General features: G+C 40.6%; 1 protein-coding gene across 4 annotated transcripts in view; it reads left to right on the top strand.

Moving 5' to 3' along the window:
- zmynd11 (zinc finger, MYND-type containing 11) overlaps positions 1-25,273 on the top strand; it is a 150,119-nt gene that overhangs the window by 106,060 nt on the left and 18,786 nt on the right. For all 4 annotated transcript variants that reach the window (XM_072254015.1, XM_072254016.1, XM_072254014.1 and 1 more), the window contains 5 exons: positions 445-537; positions 11,240-11,327; positions 13,979-14,034; positions 17,351-17,428; positions 20,231-20,349. In XM_072254015.1, coding sequence (XP_072110116.1) covers positions 445-537; positions 11,240-11,327; positions 13,979-14,034; positions 17,351-17,428; positions 20,231-20,349 — 434 coding nt within the window. The remainder of the gene's footprint in view (positions 1-444; positions 538-11,239; positions 11,328-13,978; positions 14,035-17,350; positions 17,429-20,230; positions 20,350-25,273) is intronic.

Genomic DNA, 25,273 nt, shown 5'->3' with positions numbered 1-25,273 from the left:
AGGTCGTATCTTATTTTGTACTTCACAATGTCACTTCTCCAGATCATGTAATGTAAGGCTTCTAAATTCACAGTAAACTCTATGATGCTTTTATGGAATTAGATTCCATGCCAGTGTTTGCTTTAGGTAAAAAAAAAATATTGCACCTAGTATTAAAGTCACACAGGGCTGCAATTTTTCTTTTAAGAGGTGAAAAGTTGCATACCATATGGAACTGTTGGTATCCTATTCCTAATATTTCAACATGCTTTTCATTTGTGAAGATCAAAATTGTTTTTTGTTGATCTTGTATGTATTCACTGTAAATGGCAATTTGTATTATGTGGAACATAAATTGGCACTTAGAGTATATTGTACATTTCCAATAGCTGAATAGCAAATTTTCTGTGCTTTGGAACTTGAAGGGCTGTGTTTTGAGTTTTTATCTTGTTGTTATTTTTGCAGGCTACAGAACTGGGTAAAAAGGGAAAAGAAAATAAGCATCCAATGTACAGAAGATTGGTACACACACCTATAGATGTTGCCAGCATACAGGAGGTGGGTAGAAAATGATTAGTTGAAAGCATTGTATCTTTGGAAGTTCTTGTTGAATAATAGAGCTAGAATCAAAGGCCTTGTTAGGATGGACAGATTACAGAAATTGGGTTTGTATTTAAGTGGAGAAGATTGAAAGGAAATTTGGTACTGCAAATTATGAAGGTTTTGATAAATGGAGAAAAACTGATTCCAGTGGCAGAGCTCAAAGTTCAGACGACAGATTTGTCTTACTTGTCAAAAAAAAGACCATAGGAACAGAATTAGGCCATTTAGCCCATCAGACCTGCTCTGCCATTCAATGATGGCTGATCCTTTTTCCCCCTTCCTCAACCCCATTCCCTGTAACCTTTGATGCCATCTGGACAACACAAACACCTACATCAGGATGCTGATAATCAACTATAGCTCAGCATTTAATACCATCATTCCCACAATCCTGATTTGAGAAGTTGCAGAACCTGGACCTCTGTACCTCCTTCTGCAATTGGATCCTTGACTTCCTAAGTGGAAGACCACAAACTGTGCGAATTGATGATAACACATCCTCCTCGCTGATGATAACACTGGCACACCTCGGGTGTGTGCTTTGCCCACTGCTCTACTCTTTCTATACATATGACTGTGTGGCTAGGCATAGCTCAAATACCATCTATAAATTTGCTGGCGATTGTTGGTAGAATCTCAGGTGGTGACGAGGGGGCATACAGGAGTGCGATGCCAACTGGTGGAGTGGTGCCGCAGCAACAACCTGGCACTCAACATCGGTAAGATAAAAGAGCTGATTGTAGACTTCAGGAAGGGTAAGGTGAAGGAACACATACCAATCCTCAGAGGGATCAGAAGTGGGGAGAGTGAGCAGCTTCAAGTTCCTGGGTGTCAAGATCTCTGAGGATCTAACCTGGTCCCAACATATCGATGCAGTTATGTTGAAGGCAAGACAGCGGCTGTACTTTGAAGAGATTTGGTATATTAACAAATACACTTAAAAATTTCTATAGTTGTACCATGAAGAGCGTTCTGACAGGCTGCATCACTCTGATATGGAGGGGCTACTGCACAGAACTGAAAGAAGCTGCAGAAGGTTGTAAATGTAGTCAGCTCCATCTTGGGTACTAGCCTACAAAGTACCCAGGACATCTTTAGGGAGCGGTGTCTCAGAAAGGCAGCGTCCATTATTGAGGACCTCCAGCACCCAGGGCATGCCCTTTTCTCACTGTTACCATCAGGTAGGAGGTATAGAAGCCTGAAGGCGCACACTCAGCGATTCAGGAACAGCTTCTTTCCCTCTGCCATCTGATTCCTAAATGGACATTGAATCTTTGGACACTACCTCACTTATTTTTAATATACTGTATTTGTTTTTGCATATTTTAAAAATATTTTCAATATATGTAATTGATTTACTGATTATTTATTTTTATTTTTCTCAACTTGATTATGTATTGCATTGGACTGCTTCTGCCAAGTTAACAAATTTCACGTCACATAATAAACCTGATTCTGATTCTCCCACAGTGAAGACTGATGCAAAATACGCATGTCGTACCACCTGCCACATCCTTGTCCCCCGTTATTATTTCTCGAGCCTCATTTTCTAGTGGTCCTATATCCACTCACATCTCTCTTTTATTTTTTATGTACTTGGAAAGGCTTGTTCTAGCCACCTTGATGTTGTTTGCTAGCTTGCTTTCATATTTCATCTTTTCTCTCCTAATGATTCTTTTTAGTTGTTCTCTATAGGTTTTTAAAAGCCTCCCAAACCTCCATCTTCCAGCTAATTTTTGCTTTGTTGTATGTCCTCTTTTGCTTTTACATTAGCTTTGATGTCCCTTGTCAGCCACAATTGTACTATTTTTGCCATTTGAGTATTTCTTCATTTTTGGAATACATCTGTCCTGCATCTTCCTCATTTTTCCCAGAAACTCAAGCCATTGCTGCTCTGCTGTCATGCTTGCCAGCATCTCCTTTCAACGTACACTAGCCAACTCCTCTCTCATACCAATGTAATTTCCTTTACTCCACTGAAATACAGCTACGTCAGACCCTTTCCCTATCAAATTTCAAGTTGAACTCAATCATATTCTGCACACTGCTTCCTAAGAGCTTCTTTACCTTAAGCTCCTGAATCACCTCTAGTTCATTATATAACGCCTAATCCAGTGTAGCCGATTCCCCCAGTATGCTCACAACAAACTGCTCTAAAAAGCCATCTTGTAGGCATTCAACAAACTTGCTCTCTTGAGATCCATTACCAACCTGATTTTCCCAATTAACCTGCATGTTGAAATCTCCCATGACTATTATAATATCAAATATATATTTGACACGCCTTTTCTATTTCCTGTTGTAATCTGTGGTGCACATTCCCAGCTACTGTTGGGAGGCCAGTATATTACTGCCATCAGGGTCCTTTTATCATTGCACTTTCTTAACACACAAGGATTCAACATCTTCTGATCCTGTGTCACATCTTTCTATTGATTTGATGCCATTCTTTACCGGCAGAGCCATGCCACCTTCTCTGCCTATTTTCCAATCCCTCCGATACAATGTGTAACCTTGGACATTCAGCTTCCAACTAGAACCAATCATCAGCCACAATTCACTGATGGCTACAACATCATACCTGACAATCTGTAAATTTGCAACAAGATCATCCCCCTTATTTCTTATACTCTGTGCGTTGAGATATAACACTTTGAGTGCTGCATTTGCTACCCTTTTTGATTCTGCATCCCGAATGCACTGATGCTCAACCTGCTGGCTGTAATTTTCTCCTATCATCTGCCTGCCCTTCTTGACAGTCTGACTACACGCTACATTTTTCTGTTGTTTACTATCTGTCCTATTATGAGTCCCTTCACTCCGGTTCCCATCCACCTGCCAAATTAGTTTAACCCCTCCCCAGCAGCTCTAACAAAACTGCCCGTAAGAAAGTTGGCCCCCCTCAGGTCAGATGCAACCTGTCACTTTTGTACAGGTCATATCTCTCCAAGAACCTGAAGTCCTGCCCCCTGCACCAGCTTCTCAGCCACACATTTATCTGCCAAATCATCCTGTTTCTACCCTCACTGGCATGTGGCACAGGTAGCAATGTGGAAATTACTATCCTGGAGGTCCTGCTTGTCAGCTTTGTGCCTAGCTCTCTAAATTCTGACTTCAGGACCTTCTTTGCTTTTCCTTCCTATGTCATTGGTACCAATATGTACCAAGACATCTGGCTGCTCTCCCTCCACAAAATATTATGGACACAATCCGAGGTGTCCCTTATCCTGGCACCTGGGAGGCGACATACCATTGGGGTGTCCCATTCACATCCACAGAATCTCTTGCCTGTTCGCCTGACTGTTGAGTCCCTTGTCACTATTGCTTCCTTCTTTCCCTTTGCACCATGGACCCATGCTCATTGCCAGTAAACTGGGTCTCCGTGGTATTCCCTTGGGAGGTCATTTCACTCCTGGCCCGCTTCTCCTTCCCCCCCCCCCCCCCACAACAGTGTTCAAAAAGGTGTGCTTATTATTAAAGAGAATGGCCACAGGGGTGCTCTGTGCTAACTGCCTATCCACCTTCCCATTCCTTCTACCCAGCTACCTGCCTCCTGCAGCTTGGGGGTAATTACTTCCCTGTTACTACAATCGATGAGCTCCTCACTCCTGAAGAAGCTGAGGGTCATCCAGCTGCTGCTCCAGATCCCTAACACGGTCTTCAGGGAGCTGCAGCTGGATGCACTTCACATGATTTAGTTCCCTGAGAGTCTCTGGGTCTCCCGGGACTCCAACATCCAGCATGAAGAGCACGCAACGACCATTTAAACTACACTAAGTACCCCTGACACAGTAAGAAAAAAGGGAAACTTAACAGAAACTGACCCGGACAGCTTGCCCAGATGTCAGCGGTAGCATGAAAAAAGGAAGATTTTGTGTACATTGCACAATTTTAAGAGATGGAGGAAAAAGATGTACTTAAAATTTGGAGGAAAAAAAAATGTGGTTACTGGATATCTTAAAATAAAAACAAAATTCTCAGCGGGTCAGGCCTCTCTTCTGTTGGAAGAGAAATCAATTGATTTGAATTCTGACAAAAAGTCTCTGATTTTTCAGTTGAGCTCTGAGCAGTGATCAATCTAGACATCAGAAGTTTGAGAGGTGGGGGGGGATTTCACCCAGGTCCACTGACCTGATCATGACAGCATAATTGAGCTCTGACCAGCAACCAGTCAGCGTTTGGGGCTGATTAGTAAGAGCAATCTAAAGGAAGACAGGCAGCAGATGCTGTAGCCATCATTGCAGCGGCTATCATTGGAGTGGACAGTTAGATTGGTCATCTTGAGGCTTCTGTAAGGAGAGGCTTCAGTCATAGAGAAAGCAAAAAAAAAGCTCTAGGTAATTTTTTTTTTACACTTCCCTTCTTCATATCTGCTCAATTAGGACAGTAGAAATGCCAGGCAGGATAGTTGAGTACTCCTCTTGCGGGATGTGAGAAGGCAGGGAGACCTCCAGTGTCCCTGGCAACAGCAAGAAGTGCATCCAGCTGCAGTTTCTAACCAACTGTGTTAAGGACTGGGAGCTGGAACTGGATGGACACCGGATCATTCGGGAGGCTGAAGGGGTGATAGGTAGGACATGTAGAGGGGTAGTTACACCCAAGATGCAGGAAACTGACTGACAGTCAGGAAGGAGAAAGGGGTTGAGCTGGTGCATAGTACCCCTGTGGCAGAATCTCTGGAACTGAGTCTGCCTGTGTAACTCGGAAGGGGAGAGAATAGGCACACTGTGGTGATAGGGAATTCGTTAGGAGAATGGACAGGAGGTTCTGTGGGCGAGAACGAGATTCCCAGGTGGTGTGTTGCCTCCCACGTGCCAGGGTCCAGAACATCTTGAATTGAGTCCTTGGCGTTCTCAAGCGAGAGGGTGAACAGCTAAAGATCATGGTCCACGTAGGTACCAATGACATGGGTAGGATGAGTGCAGAGGTTCTGCATAAGGAGTTCAGTGAGTTGGGTGCTAAGTTAAAGAGCCCATGTTAATGGGGCTATACTACAGGCCACCCACCTGTCCAAAGAATTTAGAGGAACAAACTTGTAAGGAGATTGTGCACTGTTGCGAGAAACATAAGGTTGTTATAGTAGGTGATTTTAATTTGTCTCTTACTGGGAATTACATACTATAAAAGGACTGGATGGGGTAGACTTTGTCAAATGTGTTTGGGAAAGTTTCCTTCATCGGTATGTAGAAGTCCCAGTGAGAGCATGTGTAGCTAGATCTGCTATTACAGAATGAGACAGGACAGGTGACAGAAGTTTGTGTAGGGGAACACTTTGTATCTCGTGACCACAGTGCCATTAGTTTTGAAATGAGCAAAAAAATGGGTCTGGTCTGCAAGTTGAGATTCTAAATTGGAGAAAGGCCAATTTTGATGGTATCAAAGGATCTGGCAAGTATGGATTGGGACAGGCTGTTTTCTGGCAAAGGTGTACTTGGAAAGTGGAAGGCCTTCAAAAACAAACTTTTGAAAGTACAAGACTCATATGTGCCTATCAGAATTAAAGGTAAAGTATAGGGAACCTTGGTTTTCAAGAGATATTGAGAAAAAAGGTGCATAGCAGGTATAGACAAGTAGGAGTGAATGAGGTGCTTATGGAGTATAAGAAATGCAAGGAAACACTTAAGAAATCAGGAGGGTTAAAAGAAGGCATGATGTTGCACTAGCAGACAAGGTGAAGGAGAATCCTAAGGGATTCTGCAGATATGTTGAGAGCAAAATGATTGTAAGGGACAGAACTGGTCCTCTGGAAGGCCAGAATATAATCTGTGTGTGGAGCCAAAACAGATGGGGGAGATTTTAAATGAATTCTTTGCATTTGTATTTACTCAGGAGACAGGCACAGTCTATAGAAGTGAGGCAAACTGGCATCATCTTCATGATCCTGTACAGATTAAAGAGGAGGATGTGTTTGCTACCCTGAGGCATATCAGGGTGGATAAATCTCCAGGTCCTGACGAGGTGTTCTGTCAGACCCTACAGGAGGCAAGTGCAGAACTTGCCTGGGCCCTAGCAGAGATATTTAAAGCATCCTTTGCATCAGGAGAGGTACCAGATGATTGGAGGATAGCCAAGGTTGTTTTTGCTGGTTTTTTTTAAAAAAAGGCTGTAAACATAAACCAGGAAAATACAGGCCGGTGAGTCTCCCATGAATTGTGGGAAAGTTATTGGAGGATATTCTAAGGGACTGGATAGACATGGACTGATTAAGGATAGTTAGCATGGTCTTGTTTGTGGTAGGTGATGTCTAACCAATCTTATAATATTTTTTGTGGAAGTTTCCAGGAAAGTGGATGAAGGCAAGGCCGTGGCTGTTGTCTACATGGACCTTAGTAAGGCATTTGACAAGGTGCCGCTTGGGAGGCAGCTCAAGAAGGGTCAGTTGCTTAGTATTCAGGATGAGGTAGTAAATTGGATTAGACATTGGCTTTGGGAGAGAAGCAAGAGAGAGGTAGTAGAGGGTTGCCTCTCTGACTGGAGGTCTGTGACGAGTGGTGTGCCACCGCGAGTGGTGCTGGGTTGTTTGTTGTTTGTCATCTATATCAATGATGTGGTTAACTGGATCAGCAAATTTGCGGATGACGCCAAGATTAGGTGTGCTGTTGACAGTGGGGAAGACTATCATGACTTGCAGGGGGATCTGCATCAGCTGGAAAAATGGACTGAAAATGGCAGATGGAATTTAATGCAGACAAGTGCAAGGTTTTGCACTTCAGTAGGACCAACCAGGGCAGATCTTACACAGTCAACAGTAGGGCACTGGGGAGTGTGGTAGAACAAAGGGACTTGGGAATACAGGTCCATAATTCGTTGAAAGTGGTGTCACAGGTAGATAGGATCGTAAAAAAAAAAGCTTTTGGCACATTGGTCTTCATAAATTAATGTAGTGAGTACAGGAGATAGGATGTTATGTTGAAGTTGTATAAGATGTGGTGAGGCTTAATTTGGAGTTAATGTGCAGTTTTGGTTACCTGCCTACAGGAAAGAAGTAAACAAGTTTGAACCAGTCCAGAGAAAATTTACAAGAATGTTACAAGTCTGAATTATAAGGAAAGATTAAGTAGGTTAGGACTGTATTTTTAGAGCATAGAAGATTAAGAGGAGATTTGAAAGGGGTATACAAATTATGAGGGGTATAAATGGGGTAACTGCAAGCAGCTTTTTCCACTGAGGTTGGGTAGGACTACAACCAGAGGTCAAGGCTTAAGAGTGAAAGGTGAAAGGTTTAAGGGGAACATGAGGCGAAACTTCTTCACTCAAATGGTTGTGAGTGTGTGAAATGAGCTGCCAGCATACAAGCTCAATTTCAACATTGAGGAGAAGTTGGGATAAGTACTTGGATAGTGGGGTTTGGAGGGCTGTGGTCCCGCTGCAGGTCAATGGGAGTAGGCAGCTTAAATAGTTTTGCCATGGACTAGATGGGCCAAAGATTTCTGTGCTGTACTTGACTATGACTCCAAGTGTTAATTCTGTTTTGCTTCCCACAGATATGACTTAACGTGCTGAGTGTTTCTAGCATTTTCTGTTTTTACTTTCCAAATAAATTTCTGATACAAGTGGGGGAAAGAATATGAGGTTAAATAGATGAGTTTTTCCTCTTTTTGGAGCAGCTTGTGGTAAAGCCCCCTAGAGAACAGGCAACTTTAGATTTGATGTTTTGTAATGAGGCAGGCTAGATTAGGGAACTTAAGGTGATGGAACACTTCAGAGCCTGTGAGTCTAACCTGAGAGAATTCATCCTAATCTTTGGCAAGAAGAAGCTGAAGTTGGATATAATTGTATTACAGTTGAGTAAAAGTAACTGCAGAGATATGAGGAGGATCTGTCCAAACTTGATTAGAAGGGAATTGTAGCTGGGAAGACAGTGGGGCAGCAATAGCAGGATTTTCTAGGAGCGGTGATTTTAGGGGAGGCAGCAGAATTTCGTCCCAGGGAAGAAGAAACATACTTAGAGAAGGGACGAGCAACTTAGGCTGACAGAGGAAGTCCGAGACAGCATGAAACCTAAAGAAGAGACGTGTAATATGGCAAAGGTTAGTGGGAAACCAAAAAAAAAAGGCAACTAAGAAAGCAGTGACGCACAAACTCCATCTTTTTTTCTTCAGTCCTGCTGAAGGGTCTAAGCCCAAAACATCGACTGCAGCTTTCATTTATACATTAATGAGCAGGATGAAGGAACTGATGGCATTGTCGCCAAGTTTGCAGAGAATATACAGATAGACAGAGACATAGATCGTATTGCAGAGGCTAAGAGTCTGCACAAGTACCTGGGACAGGCTGGGAGAATGGGCAAAGGGGCGGCAGATGGAATGCAGTTCGGGAGAGTGTGGGGTTATGTGCTTTGGTATGAAGAATACGTAGATGGCACAACATTGTGGGCTGAAGGACCTGTAATGAGCTGTAGATTTCTAAGTTTAGACTATTATAAATGGGGAGAGAATTCTGAAATCAGAGGTGTAAAGGGATTTGGGAGTCTTAAGCTTAGCTTGTAGTTTGAGTTGGTGATAAGGAAGTCAAATACAATGTTAGCATTCATTTAGAGAGGATTAGAATTTAAGCACAATAATGTCTTGATGAGGCTTTATAAGGTGTTGGTTAGACCACATTCAGAATGTTATAAGCAACCTTTGACCCCAAATCCAAAGGAAGGATGTGCTGACCCAAGAATGATCCCAGGAATCAAAAGCTTAACGAGCATTTGATGGGTTTGGGCCTGTGCTCAATGGAGTTTAGAAGATTGAGAATGGGAATCTCATTGAATCCTTACAGGTACTGAAATGTCTGGATAGAGTGGACTAGGATAGGGGTCCCCAACCTTTTTTGCACTGCGGACCAGTTTCATATTGACAATGTTCTTGCAGACCGGCCGACCCGGGGAGGGGGGTGGCTGGTAGGGTTGCCAACGAACAAGAATAGCAGTCAAATACGTTGGGTTTACCCCAAGAAAGACTACAATGACCATGAAGCCTTGCACGGGCACCAGTGCGCATGCGTGATTTACGCATGCGTGTATGTGCCGATTTTTTTTTTCTACAAATCGTTTTTGGTGATTCTGTTCGGGGTGGGGGGTGTTAATCACGAACACAATATAGGTGATAAGTGGCTAATACACTCAATTTCATTTCTAAAAGGGTTTATCTAACGAATTTAATATTAAACACACAGCGCATATTTTGCTCGCACGAATATAGCGATAAGTCAATTATCAGGGGAGCTTGAAGTAAGTGTTGAACGAACTTCCAGTAGAAATGGTAGAGGCAGGTTCGGTATTATCATTTAAAGAAAAATTGGATAGGTATATAGACAGGAAAGGAATGGAGGGTTATGGGCTGAGTACAGGTCGGTGGGACTAGGTGAGAGTAGAGTTCGGCATGGACTAGAAAGGCAGAGATTGCCTGTTTCCATGCTGTAATTGTTATATGGTTATATAAGTCAATAGCATCATAACATTTTAAGTAATGTTTGGATATTAAACACACAGCACATATTTCCCCCGTATGAACATATAAAATCATTGCAACACACCAATATCGCTGAATCAGTGGGAGCCCTGGGCTTGTTTTCCTGCAACAAGACGGTCCTATCGAGGGGTGATGGGAGACAGCGATACTCGAAGGAAGTTCCTTATGTCCAGTCTATTCCGCAATTTAGTTTTCATTGCATTCATTGCAGAGATATGTTGGAAATGGAAGCAACGTTTTCAGTGCTTTCGTGGCTATCTCAGGATATTTAGCCTTGACTTTGATCCAGAATGCCGGCAGAGATGTTATGTCAAATATGCTTTTCAGCCCGTTGTCATTTGCAAGCTCGAGGAGTTGATCTCCTTCCCGCGCTGACATGAATGACACGTGCGTATTGACCTCGCGTGCATTCAAGCTTAACAGTGGGCGTGACAGGGAATGAGGAAGGGTGCAGCTGATTCCTATCGCCAAATCATATCGTTTCCTCGCGGCCTGGAAGCGCATGCTTTGCAGCCCGGCACCGGTCGGCGGCCCGGTGGTTGGGGACCGCTGGACTAGGAGAGTCTAGGATCATTAGGGCACAGCCTCAGAATAAAGAGACATCCCTTTAGAACTGAAGTGAATTACTTCTGCCAGAGGGGGGTGAATCGATGGAATTCCTTTCCACGGATGTCCATTGAAATCAACTCATTGGATGTATTTAAGGCAGAGGATGATGGGTTCTTGATTTGTAAGGGGTTTAAAGGTTGCAGGAGAATGGGGTTGAAAAATCAGCCCTGTTTAAATGACAGAGCATGCTCGATGGGCCAAATGACCTAATTCTACTGCTTAAAGTTGTTCTCTGGACTAAGTGGATAAGTTTTGAAGGACAAGCACAGGAACAATGTACAGATTACAGCCTATTGTATTGAGTAATTTGATCTTGAGCAGCTGTCACCAGAATTCTGGATTCGATGTTGCTCGGTTATACAGTCTACCATCATAAAGTAAAATAAAGTTCTAAAATTGGAGTAGGCAAAGCTCCATGCTTATTGCTTTAAAGTTGAAATTTAGGATGGAATATGTTTCCCTCAATATCAATACAGAAAATTTTGTAATCCCTTTGTATAAAACAGGTTTTGGTTTACTTAGTCATGCTAAACCAATAATGCTTTAGTGCTCAAATGATGTCTTTAAAATTGTTTTAATTTCTTTTCTAGAAATTGAACGAAAACAAATACAAAAGTTTTGACGAGTTTAAAGCCGATGCCCAATTGCTTCTTCACAATACCATACTTTTCTATGGAGGTGAGATTATTTTTATATGCACTTAATTACTAATTGATTATTTATTCTGCTTATTTGCAATGCAGTAGGTAGTTAATATTAATGGAATTAACCTACAATTCAATTCAAATTAGATGAACAGCATTCTAGTCCATCTGAATCTATGCCAAAGTGATTTTTCTTTCGTGCTTGCTCTCTATTATCAGGGAAGGAATGAAGCTAGTTTTGGAAGGTGGGTGTCTTCTTTAGTCTCTAATGTGTTCCAGCTGCTGTTCTGATGGTCGTGCCAGGTTAGCTTTTGGGCCATCATTTGACAGCAATCCACTTTTTTTTTGAATATTTTTAGTGCATCATCTTCCTTCATCATGATTTTCAGTTGGGCGCCAGACACTCGGAAAGATTTGACGGGGGCCATGGTCGAGTGGTCAACGACTTGGGCCAGCTCCCCTACCAGAATTAGTCTGGTGAGGAGGGGGTGAGGACACCCAGCAGGACTTTTAATAAAAAAAAATAAAAAAAAAATAAAAAAAAAAACAACAAGACCTGACAAAGGGTGAATGAGCTCCTCGTGAGCCAACACCATCTTTCGTGGAAGAGATTAAAGCCTCACCACGAATCTACGAATCGTATGCTATGCACCTAGTTAGAAGAGACATGATGAACTTGGGCACTGCACCGTGTGCCTGGACCTGCCCAAAGCCTCCGCCTAAGGAAGGGCAGAGCTCGAAGAAGCGGCCACGGCTGGAGGCTGACACGGCCTCGGGCTCGAGTTTGGCGGGGGCAGCGGCAGGCGGTGCCAAGGTGGCCAGCAAGAACAAACTGGAGGAGATGCTGTACTCTGTGCTGTAGCAAGATCGAAGAAGATGGAGGTGCATAGCCACCAACCCCAGATTTGGGACGGCACCCACTGACAGACTGACTTCCTTCATCTCAGGAGGAATCTGAATTATGTGAAAATTTTATTTTGATTTTATATATGTCATGGAGGAAAATGATTTGTACTTTTTGTATTTTTCCACTTATTTTCAACTGTTCTATTTCTTTGTCAAATGGGAGTTACATTTTCATGAAGAATAAAAAATGACCCATTTGTACAATGGTGTAGAGCATTTAATTTTGAAAGGAGAATTGATTCATATTTTGGGGCAAGTATCCCAGGATGCAAGTGTTGAAAATTTTTTTAAAAACTGCTCCAGCATCCGTGGAACCAAAAGCATTGTTGACATTTTGGGTCAAGTCACAGCGTCAGGACCCAACCCAAACATTGACCATCTCTTTGCCTCTGCAGATGTTCCTAAAACAGTTTGTTTTCTCCTATGCTCCAGGTTCCAGTATCTGTAATTTGTTTTCATAGTCATAGAGCACTGAGGGCCTTTCAGCTACTATTCTATCAAATCTACCTCTGATTCTCCTATGCTCCAGGGAATAAAATCCTAACCTATTTAACCTTTCCCTATAACTCACATCCTTAAATCCTGGCAACATCCTTGATAATTTTCCCTTATCTCCCTACAACTCCTGTCCTAAATACTTCGATTTATGAAGGCCGATGTGCCAAAACTTTCTTTACGACCTTATTACTTGTGGCACCACTTTCAAGGAAAAATAGATCTGTGTTATCAGCTCCCTCTGTTCTACCACACTCCTCAGTGACCTACCATTCACTGTGTAGGTCCTAACCTGGCTTGTCTTCCCAAAATGTGACACCCCCCCCCCCCCGACACTTGTCTGCATTAAATTCCATCTACCATTTTCCAGCCCATTTTTCCAGTTGGTCCAGATCCCGCTGCGAGCTTTGATAGTCTACCTCGCTGTCCCTTACACCTCTAGTCCTGGTGTCACTCGCAAATGTCCTGATCCAGTGTGCTGAATTTTGCTGCTTTCTGTTTGTTTTGTAAATTTAGCATTGTGAATGAAAGCTTTAGCATTGTGGCTTCATTTGTAGCTGTCAACTCATCAGTTTCCTTTCTTTTATTTTGGTGCTCTGTGTATTCACATTATTATAACTGATAATTTGCTATTTCAAACAAAATTCTCTTCAGGCTATGGTGATGTCTCTAATGAAGGCTTCCTTATTTCCTTCATGTTTTCCTGTTTCATTCCAGATGTGTTTTAAATGGTGACTGTAGTCCATATGGAGCCCCAGACTCATTTATTACTGTTTTAAAATCCATTAGTTTTTTTTAATTATAGAAAGTAATTTTGGTTCCTCAGGTTTTTTTTGTTCTTTTTCCTCTTGATATGCTTGCATTCTAATTTGGATTCCCTCCTTTTTAAATGCTAATTTAAAGGAAGGAAAAGTTTTTCACAGCATTTTAATGTATAGTTACTGTTATAACGTTCGGAGTTATGATAACCAAATTGCTTGGTATTGCTCCTAAAGTAGAAAAGTTAGGACACCAGGTGAGCTTCTCAACAAATGGGTTGTTTCATGTACACTAAAACAGGCAAGGATACAAATGACATAACACTTCAGTTCCAAAATTAATGTTGGCCTAAACTTTGTGTTTGAATCTCTGGCCTGTAGTTTGCCTCTTGAGGCAAGAATGCCTCATTGGTCAGTTCTCTTTTTCTAATTTCTTCCAGTCATTTGGCTAACTTTTCCATTGTAAGAAATACTGTATCGTGTTACTATAAGTAGTATAATTTTTGAATTACCTCTCTTTTGGCAGCTGATAGTGACCAGGCAGAAGTAGCCAGGGCTCTGTTCAAAGACACTTGCCATGAGGTAAGCTGTAAAATATGAAGCAATTTAATAAAACAATACATTTCTTGCCAAACTCAGTAGCTACACTTGGACCAATTTCTGTCAGGACAGTTATGGTACACAGCCACAAATCCAAGAATCCATTGGTGCTTATGCTAATGTAAAAACTGTATTTGAACTAATTTTTGCCAACATTCTCATCCACAGTTCATTATCCATCTGCATGCAGTCAGAGGCATGGTTTTAATTATTTGGAGACATTTTAACTTGTATGGAGCACACATTGGATTTGGATGAGTGGCTATCTAGAGCTTCTCTAATTCTCATTTCTGTACTTTAACTGGCTTGTCTTTAAAACTGTTGTGAGATCAGGCACTTGGAATCCAACTGAGTCTTGCAGGGCTCATGGTAGAAATTAGAATGATACCATTTAATGTTCTGATTACCATTGTACTGTAGATTGGGGTCATTTGTAGCTGAAGTCCAAGATGCTGTTTCATATTTTAACAGATCTCAATGTATAACTTGAAGCTTGTGTTGGTCAATCAGTATGCAAGTTAACATGGCAGTAGTGGTTGAATCTCATCTACCCATTTATTCCTGAGGTTCAAGGCTGAGTAATGATTCAAAAAAAAAAGTCATAAAGATTTACCAACTTACTGTAAGAATACCATGCCCTGAATTATTTCATAATATAATGTTTTTGTACCTGACAGTTTTGTACAATCACCAGGCCTAAGCCTGTGGAAAATAAAATTGAACCAATCATTTTAGGATTTTAAGTGGGACGAGTTATTTTTTTTTTAACAAATTTTCCTCTTTTCTTAATAATACTGAATTATCACAAAGCTATAAGACATGGGTGAAGAATTAGGCCATTCAGCCATAGAGTCCCCTCTGCCATTTCATCATGTTATACAATCTTGAGATTCATCTCCTAACAGGCACCCAATGTGCTGAGAACTTAAAAAAAAATGTGTCCATAAGAAACCAAAAAAAAGAAATAACCCATAAAAAGACTGTCAAACACCCAATGTGTAATAAAAAAAAACACATAATGCAAACAGTAACAGCAAGCAAATAGTGTTTCTGATCTGATGAAAGAATAGTTCTCACATTGACTCTTGAATTGCATTGTTAAAGAATGTTCAAAGTTCTCAGATCAGGCAGTGTCTCCGGGGAGTGAAAAATAACTCAGAAATATAGATCTGCTTCCCTCTCCATGGAGACTATTGCCCACTGAATTTTTTAAAAATTATCTTAATAAAATTGCAGCTGTTGTGCTTTACAATTATAGTGTTACTAGACTTAATTATTAGTATTACCTGGCTTAATTTTATGTTCATTGATACTTATTTCAAATCATCTTACATTTTCTGCCTCCCCTTTCCAAGGTGGATATCATTGTGCCTTGGTTAATTTGAGTTGTGAAGTATTGAAATAAGATCATAAGATATAGGAGCAGAAGTAGGCTGTTGGACCCATCAAGTCTGCTCCACCATTTGGTCATGGGTTGATCCAATTCTTCCAGTCATCTCCACTCCCCTGCTTTCACCCCATACCTTTTGATGCCCTGGCTTATCTATCTCTGCCTTAAATACACCCAATGACTTGGCCTCTACAGCCACTCGTGGCAGCAGATTCCACAGATTTGCCACCCTCTGACTAAAATAATTTCTCTGCATCTCAGTTCTAAAAGGACGTCCTTCAATCCTGAAGCCATGCCCTCTTGTCCTAGGATGCCCTACCATGGGAAATAACTTTGCCATATCTAATGTGTTCAAGCCTTTTAACATTTGGAATGTTTCTATGAGACCCACCCTCATTCTCCTGAACTCCAGGGAATACAGCCCAAGAGCTGCCAGACATTCCTCATATGGTAACCCTTTCATTCCCGGAATCATACTCGTGAATCTTCTCTGAACCCTTTCCGATGTCAGTATATCCTTTCCTAAAATAAGGAGCCTAAAACTGCACACAATACTCCAAGTGTGGTCTCACGAGTGCCTTGTAGGGCCTCAACATCACATCCCTGCTCCTATATTCTGTACCTTTAGAAATGAATGCCAACGTTGCATCTGCCTTCTTCACAACCAAGTCAACCTGGAGGTTAACCTTTAGGGTATCTTGCACAAGGACTCCCAAGTCTCTTTGCATTTCTGTATTTTGAATTCTCTCTCCGTTGAAATAATAGTCTGCCCATTTATTTCTTCCACTATTTTAATACAATTTATTATGCACTGGTATTGGTTTATTAGAGTCACATGTACTAAGCTATAGTGAAAAGCTTGTCTTATATACTGTTTATTCAGATCAAATCATAATGTAGTGCATTGACTAGAATAAGATAAAACAAGTTTTCACACATTTAAAGGTTAGCAAAGTTCTATCAAGGATTTTCATCATAATTAACTTCTTGAAATTAAAGTAATATTTTCTTAAACACGAGATTCTGCAGATGCTGGAAATCTAGAGCATCTCACACACACACAATGCTGTAGGAACTCAAAAGGTCAGGCAGCATCTATGGAAAAGTATAAAATACCGAAATAAGAATGTGTGGGGAGGGGAAGGTATACAAACTAAAAGATGATGGGTGGGGGAGGGAGGCTGAAGTAAGAAACTGGGAGGTGGTAGGTGGAAAAGATAGGGGGTTGCCAAAGAAGAAATTTAATGGGACAGGAGAATGAAATGTGGAAGAAAGGGGAGGAGGGGCACTGGGGGAGGTTGTAGGCAGGTGAGGAGAAAAGATAAGAGACTAGATCTAGGGAATTGGAGAGGGCAGGAGGAAAATTACCAGAAGTCAGAGAAACTAATATTCATGCCATCGGGTTGGAGGCTACTTTATTTTCTTTTCTAACATTTTCAATAAAATGGTGTATAATATATAATTAAGGCAAAATAGCATTTTAATAATTTTGAAACTTAGCACAGGATAAGTATCTTAAGGAAGAGAAGGTTATTTACATAAAATAATTATAAACGGCTAGGGTTTTCCTGCATCTTGTGTTTGAGTCTCATCTTGTATGTTTTGATTCAAAAATAATTATTGAAAAAATACTTGACATAATTAAAAGTGCAGGAAATACTCAGTGGGCAATAAAATCTATGGAGAAGGAAGCAGATCTATATTTGTTTTCTCACTCTCCAAAAATGCTTCCTGACCACCAAATTTTGAACATTCTTTAAAATTTACAGTAGATGTAATTTCTACATTTCAGTAACTTAATTATAACTGGTATTTTAATCAATTCAATTTATTAATCTAAAATGTGATCAGGGATTTGAAGTGATTCCAAGTTTTTTATTTTATTCATTAATTCCTTTCATTTTCCAGTTAGCAGAACTTCAGCTCTGCAAGAATTGTTTCTACTTATCCAATGCACGACCAGAGAATTGGTTCTGCTATCCTTGTGTAAGTTGATTAATTGCTGCTTTTAAATTTAATTATTCACTCAATGTACTATTGGCATTGAAGACTGGATAATTTTGTAATGTTGAACATGTGGGGATAGTAGATACAATTTTATGTGAAGTTTATTCCATACTGACTTGTATCCAAAGATGGTAAAAGCTGCTTCATTTACTTTTGCATATCATCCACATGACTACTTTGACTGCATACCATTTCTTTAAAATTTTTGTTTCATGTTGTCAGTGTATATTTAGCATTAATAGACTGGAAGCATTGAAAATGGTGATCTAGGGACATAACATACTGCAAGAGTTGTCTTTTTTGAAATCTGGACTCAAGTCACTTGGTTACACTGACAGAATGCTAATATATTGTACCACTGCATTAAAGTTTGAGAATTAAAATGTCAAAGCTGTCTATGCTTGCATGCGATACCTCGGTGTTTTTGTGAGAGCATCAGGTATTTATAATTTTGTTCAAAGCATAAGAACCCACTGAAAAATTGCTCACAACTTTCAATAGGTACATTTAATGTCAGAAATGTATACAATATACATCCTGAGATTCTTTTTCTTCGCAACATCCGCAAAAACAGAGGTGCCCCAAAGAATGAATGAGTTAAAACGTTAGAACCCCAAAGTTCCCCCCCAGCTCCCCCAACCACATACAAGCAGCAGCAATGCAATGACCCCCCACCCCACCACCAGCTAAAGAACATCAGCACCCTCCACTGAACACTCAAGCGTGCAGCAAAGCATCAATAAATACACAGACTTGCAGTACCCCAAAAACTACTCGTTCACCCGGTCATTCAACATACCACAGGCTCTCTCCCTCCCTAATGAGGGGGGAAAGAGATGTCCACGTTTCACAGCGAGAGGGGAGACCTAACAAACAGCTCACTGATTTACAAAGTTTAAAAATCTGTATACTTGGGGTGAGAACACTTTCATCTTTAGACCAACTGTGCGCCATCTGGAAAGATTTTTTTAACCTACTGATATTATTTACAGTTATCAATAAAAATTTAAAAGTAATCTAAAATAAATCATACACTTATTACCAAATGTGCTGCTTACAAGTAGCTGCGCTTAATAAGATGTGTATCCTTTGAATTTTTAACAAAATAAACAACGTAGCAATATTCCTAATATTCTTGCAGCTGTCTTAAAGTGAATTTTGTTCATTGATTTGTATGTCATAAAACCATAGAGAATTTACACCACTGAAGGACCTAAATTCAACCTCTGCCTTTCCTGGCCAAAAAGAACTGTGTAGCTGAATTTCACCTTCCATAGCACTCGGGTCACTGTTTTTCAAGGTCATGTCCAAATAACATTTTAAATGTGCTGAGGTTTGTTTTGCTCTACCATCTTTTCAGAGTTCCTGAGTGGCACCAATTTATTGGTGGGGGTGCGGGGGTGATTAAGGTTTCCTTCATTTCTTTCTCTCCATTTTCTTCCCCTACTGTCCCCATTGCCTCCCACCACATACAACTGTTTTATCAATTACTCTAAATCTGATTATATTCAGATCAGTTGTCTTCCCTTGGCCACCTTTTCCAAGGAGATCAACCCAGACTCGTATAATCTTCCTTTGTGGCTGCAATTTCCAGTACTAACAGTGTCTTTATAAATCTCCTCTGCACTCTTTCTAGTGAAATTATATGTTTCCTTTAATGTGGTGGTCAGAACTACGTGCAGTACTCAGTGCTGCATCCTGTCTAGCATTATATTCATTTCTAGCCCAGAGCCAGTTTGACAGCTCTCATATTCTTGGTTAATAAAGGACAGCTTTTTCTATGGCTTTTTAACTGCCATATTGACTTGCCTTTAAGACTACTCTAATTTTTCTGTCTTTCACCCCACTCCCATTTACCAGTGGTACAATCTGGGAGGAGTGAGTTAGTAAGAATAAGGGAGAATGAAAATTGGAAATAATGAATGATTGGTGTAAATGGATGGTTGGTTGTACTGTAGATCCTGTTTCAGTATCTACATAACTCTCCATGATTAAATGTAATATCTCATGGTTCCTAATTTAAATTCTGTTTGCTGTACAGTCACATGGCACTACGCTGTAAGCCAGAGGAGTTAAAGAAAAAGTAGAGTAATGTGAGCCTCAATAATTTCCTCCCTTCATCCTTCCTTGTTTAGCCTTCTGTGGCCTAGAACCTGTTTTATCTGGGCGTGGTAACTAATCTAATTTAAATAATAAATGCAATTTTTCATGATTGTGTAACTGACCCGCAATCTCTCACCTTTATTCCAAGCTTTCATTTCCCTAACCAACATGTGGAATCCACGTTCCTTCTACAAGTTGCAGAGAAGTACAGTATTAGGCTGGTGTATTGCAAGTTACTTGCTCTATTCAGATTTTTTTCATTTTGTAGGAATGATTTAACTTTTCCTCCTACCATAGGAAGCCTTTTAGGCCATTGAGTCTATGCCAGCTTAAAGGAATAAGTGTTACCCTTTTGGTTCCCTGTAAACTATTCCCCTTCAAATCTGGTGATTGAGAATTTGATTCTCACAGACATTCAAGCTCAGTTTAATTTCTGCATCCCTTCTCATTTTACTTGTGAGGAGGAGACTCGGCTATTTCCCATTTTACTCACTGAGAACTGAGCGGTTAATTTTAAGACCTTGTGGGCTGTAATCCTTTCAGTTTATTCAGTGCAGATTGTATCCCTTATTTTTATCTTTTGAATGCTGGTTCACAACTCCTGGCAAAAATGGATTTTGCAAAGAATTGGGCTGTTCAGTTTTTTGTATAAGGTGGCAATTTTGTTTTTTAATTTAGGTTCCCAATCATGAGTTGGTTTGGGCACGGATGAAGGGGTTTGGTTTTTGGCCTGCCAAAGTCATGCAACGTCAAGACAATCAGGTAGACGTGCGCTTCTTTGGACATCACCATCAGAGGTACAATATTTTCACTCCTGTTTTAGTTTGGGTTATTACTTTATTTTGTTTTTAATCAAAGCTAAGCAAAATTAATTCATCTTGTTCTGCTTGTTTGACCTAAGCTCAAGGCAGTTTATTTCCTAAGTTTTTTTTTTAATTTACCCCGGATCTTCATGCAGTACACTTTCAGCTTTCCACAGGTCTATTCTTTTAGCTGAATTTAAGTCCCTGCTTTCCAGAAGTTGTCCAGTAATTTGTTCACCCATATTAATGTGAGAAGTTTTAAACTGCAGAAGCTGGGCACCTAAAATAAAACCAGAAAATGGTGGTAACCTAAAGCCTAGCTCCGTTTCTCTTCCTGCAGGTGCAGCCTGATCCATTGAGTATTCACAACACTCCATAAGCAGCTCTTTGGCCCATATCCCTCAACCTTTCCTATCCATATAACTGTCCAAATATCTTTTAAATGGTATATTTGTACCTGCCTCTGCCACTTCCTCAGGCAGCTTATTCCATATACCCAACACCGTGTGGGGTCAAAAAGCTGCCTGTCAATTCCTGTAAGTCTTTCCCACCTCAACTTAAACCTGTGCTGTCTCATGCAAGACTCCCTTATGCTTGGTAAAGGACTGACAGACCATCTTATACCCCTCGTGATTTTATAAATCTCTAAAATCACCCCTGAGCCTCTTTTGTTCCAGGGAAAACAGACCGAGCCTGTCCACTTTCTTTGTTAATGTAAGCCCTCCAGTCCTGGCAGAATCTTTCTGCACGCTTTAGCTTAATCACATCCTTCCTATAGAATGGTGACCAGAACTGCACATAGTATTCTGGATGCAGACTTACTAATGTCTTGTATAGCTGTAATACCTCATCCCAGCTCTTGTACTTGGTGCCCCATTCAATGAAAGCAGTGTGACATTTGCAGTCCTCACCACCTTGTCCGGCTGTTTTCATTCTACGTATTGGTACCCCTGGATTCTTTGTTCTACAATACTGCAGGACTCCGTCATTAACCATTTTCTGACTTGATTTAACTTCCCTAAATGTATCACTTCCAACTTGTCCAAGTTAATCTCCATCTTCCATTCCTTAGCCCACTTTTGGTTTTTAACCTATATTAATGTATTTCTTACGTTGTCCCCTGAATTTGAGGATGACTTCTCTGGTTCTCAGGTGGCTGAATGATCATCTATGAGATCTGTGGACTAGGTGGTAGGTGTTGGGTCAAGTGGGTAATTAGCAGTATTATACGACTCCCTTTTCATAGCAGATGACCTCTATCTATTCCCGTAGACCCTTGAGATCTGACTCTTTCCAGGTGCTGCTGCTCCATTTTGTGTGGTAACGTTTTGCAATGGCAAGTGTTAGTAAATTTGTCATCTAAGTTTTGTTTATAAAAAGTGTGAGCAAAATTGTTGCACCCTACTCATTGAGTTTTGTGGAAAACAAGAATAAGAGTGGATGTTAGTCTTACTGATTTATTGCCTGATTCATAGTTCTAACATCCAAAGTTATGATAGAAGCAAGAAGTTCACTCGTCTACACTTCTAGCAATTCATTGCTAGTTTACTGTAGAGTCTGGCGTCCCCATCTGTTTCAGAATTATCATTTTGGAGTAATGTAATCTGTTTCTTTTCAAATCCTTTGAAGAAACAATAGATACAAACAAAATTTTAAAAAGATGGTCTTCAAAGAGAATATACGGAACTTGAATTTAAGCAGATTGATTTATTCACTTGGAGCTGATGAATCTGTGATAAGCATGTTGGCTGACTATGGCATAACCTATTTCAGGAACACTGGATGTAATAACATTGCATATTATGGCTCTACTACATTTGCTTGTCAGGTCAGAACTTGCTTGGCATGCCATCTGTTTCCATTTAAATCAGTTAGAGCCTGTTATATCATTGTATTGTCAGTGGCTGAACTGGGAAGTCCATCTACGCTGGTTTAGGTGAGACGAAAGAGCAAGTATTCAGTAAATTTCACAAATGACCCATAAAAGGACAAATAAGCATCAGAGGTATTGAGAAAAGTTGGGTACACCCTGGTCACTGACTGAAGAATTACCTGTTATGTAATCTGACTGAATTGATCATAATCCAGATAAGGTAACTAAGGACAGTGATCAGAATACCCATCCATCAGAGCCCCAGCTGCTAATGTTAGGCTCACTAGCCTGTATTTTCCTGAATTATGCCCACTGTCCTCCTAGAACAAGGGAACATCTGCTCTTGTTCAGTCTTCTAATTTGTTGTATAAGGCTAATAAAGATGCAAACCTGTTAGACCCCCAGCAGTCTCTTCCCTTGCTTCCCACAGCTTCCGAGGATATATCCTGTCAGGCTAGAAAGACTTACTTAACTCAGTTTGTCCCAGTATGTCTTAATTCTTTCCCTCTACTGCCATGATGAGGCCAAACTCAGGCTAGAGAAGCAACACTAATTCCATCTGAGTAGCCTCCAACCTGAAGGCATGAACATTGATTTCTATAGCGTCTGTAACTCCCCTCCCACCCCCTCCCCTCCCCTCCCCCCGCCTGCCTCATCCTCTACCTTTCCACTTCCTATTCTGGTTACCCTCACTTGTGCATCACCTCCTTCTGGTTCCTCTCCTCCTTTCTTCCAAGGTCTATTGTCCTCTGCTAGATTCCTTCTCAGTCCTTTATCTCTTCCACCTCGCGGCTCCTTAATTCATTCCTCCTCCTCCTCCTCCCACCCACATTCCCCCTCACTGAGTCTTGCCTATCACCTGCCATCTAGTCCTCCTTCCCCTCCCATCACCGTATTCTGACTTTTACCCCTTTCCTTTCCAGTTCTGATGACAGATCTCAGCCCGAGGTGTTGGCTGTTTACTTCCCACCATAAATGCTGCCTGGTTTTCTAAGTTCCTCCAGCATTTTGTGTGTGTTGTTCCAGAAGTAATGCTGGAACAACTCACACAAAAGGAGCATAGAACTGATGAGGTCACATTTGTAGTGGGAGGGTGCTTTTTTTTTAAAAAAAGAAAACTAATGAAAGACAGGAAAGTAATTTATTTTATTGTTAATTGGCTTTGGACTTTTTTAAAGGGCTTTTTATTTTTAAATTGTGTTGTGGGAGGTGGTGGTAGAGGGAATTAAAGAGCCCCAATTTTACATTAACCTGGAGGCAATTGAGACTGAGAAATTAAAAGAAAAGCACTAATTATTTGATTTGAACCATTGAATATTGACATAACTGCAGAATGTAACATCTTAAACTGTTTCCTTACATTAAAATACAAAAAGATGTGTTAGAATATTGAACTTGATGGTGATCTTATTCTAATAATAGAAGGTTTACGTTTGTCATTGTAAGCATATACTTATGGCCTGTCTCCACACTTGGGAACAACGCACATCTTCATGCATATTTGGACTGAAAATGGACATTTATGATGCAAACTAAATATACTTTTTTAAATATGCCTGTTTTTACCATGGAACACTGGCTGATAGAAATGTTATAAATATTGACTCAATTCAGCTACTCAAATTATTTAATCAAATCAACTTTGACAAAAGATACAAAGCTCTAACTGCATAGATAGTGCTGAATAGCTAGCTGATTGGCTGGCTTCCCCAGTTGGCTCTGTCCACTTCTGACTCATTCCTTCCCTTATTTTGCAAAACCCTTTTACTGCGTTGTTTGGCATGCATCTAGAATCTTATAAAGCATAGTCTTCATTTACATGGCCTTGTCTGTGGGAAATAGTTGGTGCTATTGTCAGTGAGGTGCGTAGGATTGCCCCCAAGTTATTTCTAATAACTAAGAATGACATGACGAAGAGGCAAATTTTAGTCGTGGGATTCCATTGATTAAACTCCCCTCAAGTTAATTAATTCTGCATGTGAAATCAGTGTGGTCCCACCAAATGCAGTGAGGAGTGTTAGATCTGAATTTGGTGCCTGTGTCATGACAACATGGTGCAGTACCATTTTGTTAATTTGGGATCAAGACTTTATTTAGTCTGAGATTTTCTTGACAATTAGATTTTTTTTAAACGAGTACTCCAACACCTTTAAATTACTTTTTTTGAATGGGACGCGGTGCAGATTTTCCAGGAAATCTGTAGTACAAAAGCACCACAGAAACTCTGCCCTGGTGTGTTTAAGGGAGAGTAAGGGCTGGGGCCCAGTGAACATATGCCAAACCGTCATGATTTCCCTGCAGTCTGTTAGCAAAATATCTTTAATTTTCCTGTATGTTCTAACTTGCGTTTTACAAATGCTGGAGTCAAATCTAAATGACAAGGATCTCTGCAGACCCAGGGACTTGTTTACATGATGTGCACAATCTATAGCTAAGTTAACTGTCAAGCTGGAATATTGTGGAATTCAGAAGTATCAAAAACGAGCAGAACTAATTAATTAATATTACTTTTGTCTTTTGAGACATCTTAAAGTCTTTAATGGTTCAGTGCTTATCTAGGGTTTTTCCTAGTAGCATAGCACTGTACAGTGACAGCTGTAAAAGTGGGATTTGATTTCCGCTGATATCCATAAGGAGTTTGTACATGGCTGCCTGGGTTTCCTCTGAGTGCTCCGGTGTCATTCCAAAGATGTACAGTTAATGTTGGTGATTTGTGGGCAAGCTAGTGGTGACACTTGCAGACTGTCCAGCACGATCCTCGCTCTTTGATTTGATACAAACAGCACATTTCACAGTTTGTGTACAAATAATGCTAATCTTTCTAACTGTTGTTCTTCATTGAAATAGTTGGTTTAACAGTTTGTGCCAGGGCTGACTTGTTGCAGATTCAGCAGGCAAATTGCCCAGTGTTTCTGCTGGGAAGTTATAGCAAATTCGCGCATAGCCAGTGAACATCTGAATAAAATTGGGAAGATCAATGAAGATTAGGTAGTAGCACCAAAGCTTAAGTTTATACAAGAATCCTAATCTGTTAATGGACCATCA

The sequence above is a fragment of the Mobula birostris genome, chromosome 3, assembly GCF_030028105.1.
Source record: "Mobula birostris isolate sMobBir1 chromosome 3, sMobBir1.hap1, whole genome shotgun sequence".
NCBI classification, from domain to species: domain Eukaryota; kingdom Metazoa; phylum Chordata; class Chondrichthyes; order Myliobatiformes; family Myliobatidae; genus Mobula; species Mobula birostris.
Note: the sequence above shows the minus strand (reverse complement) of the source record. Positions and strands in the feature narration are given on the sequence as shown.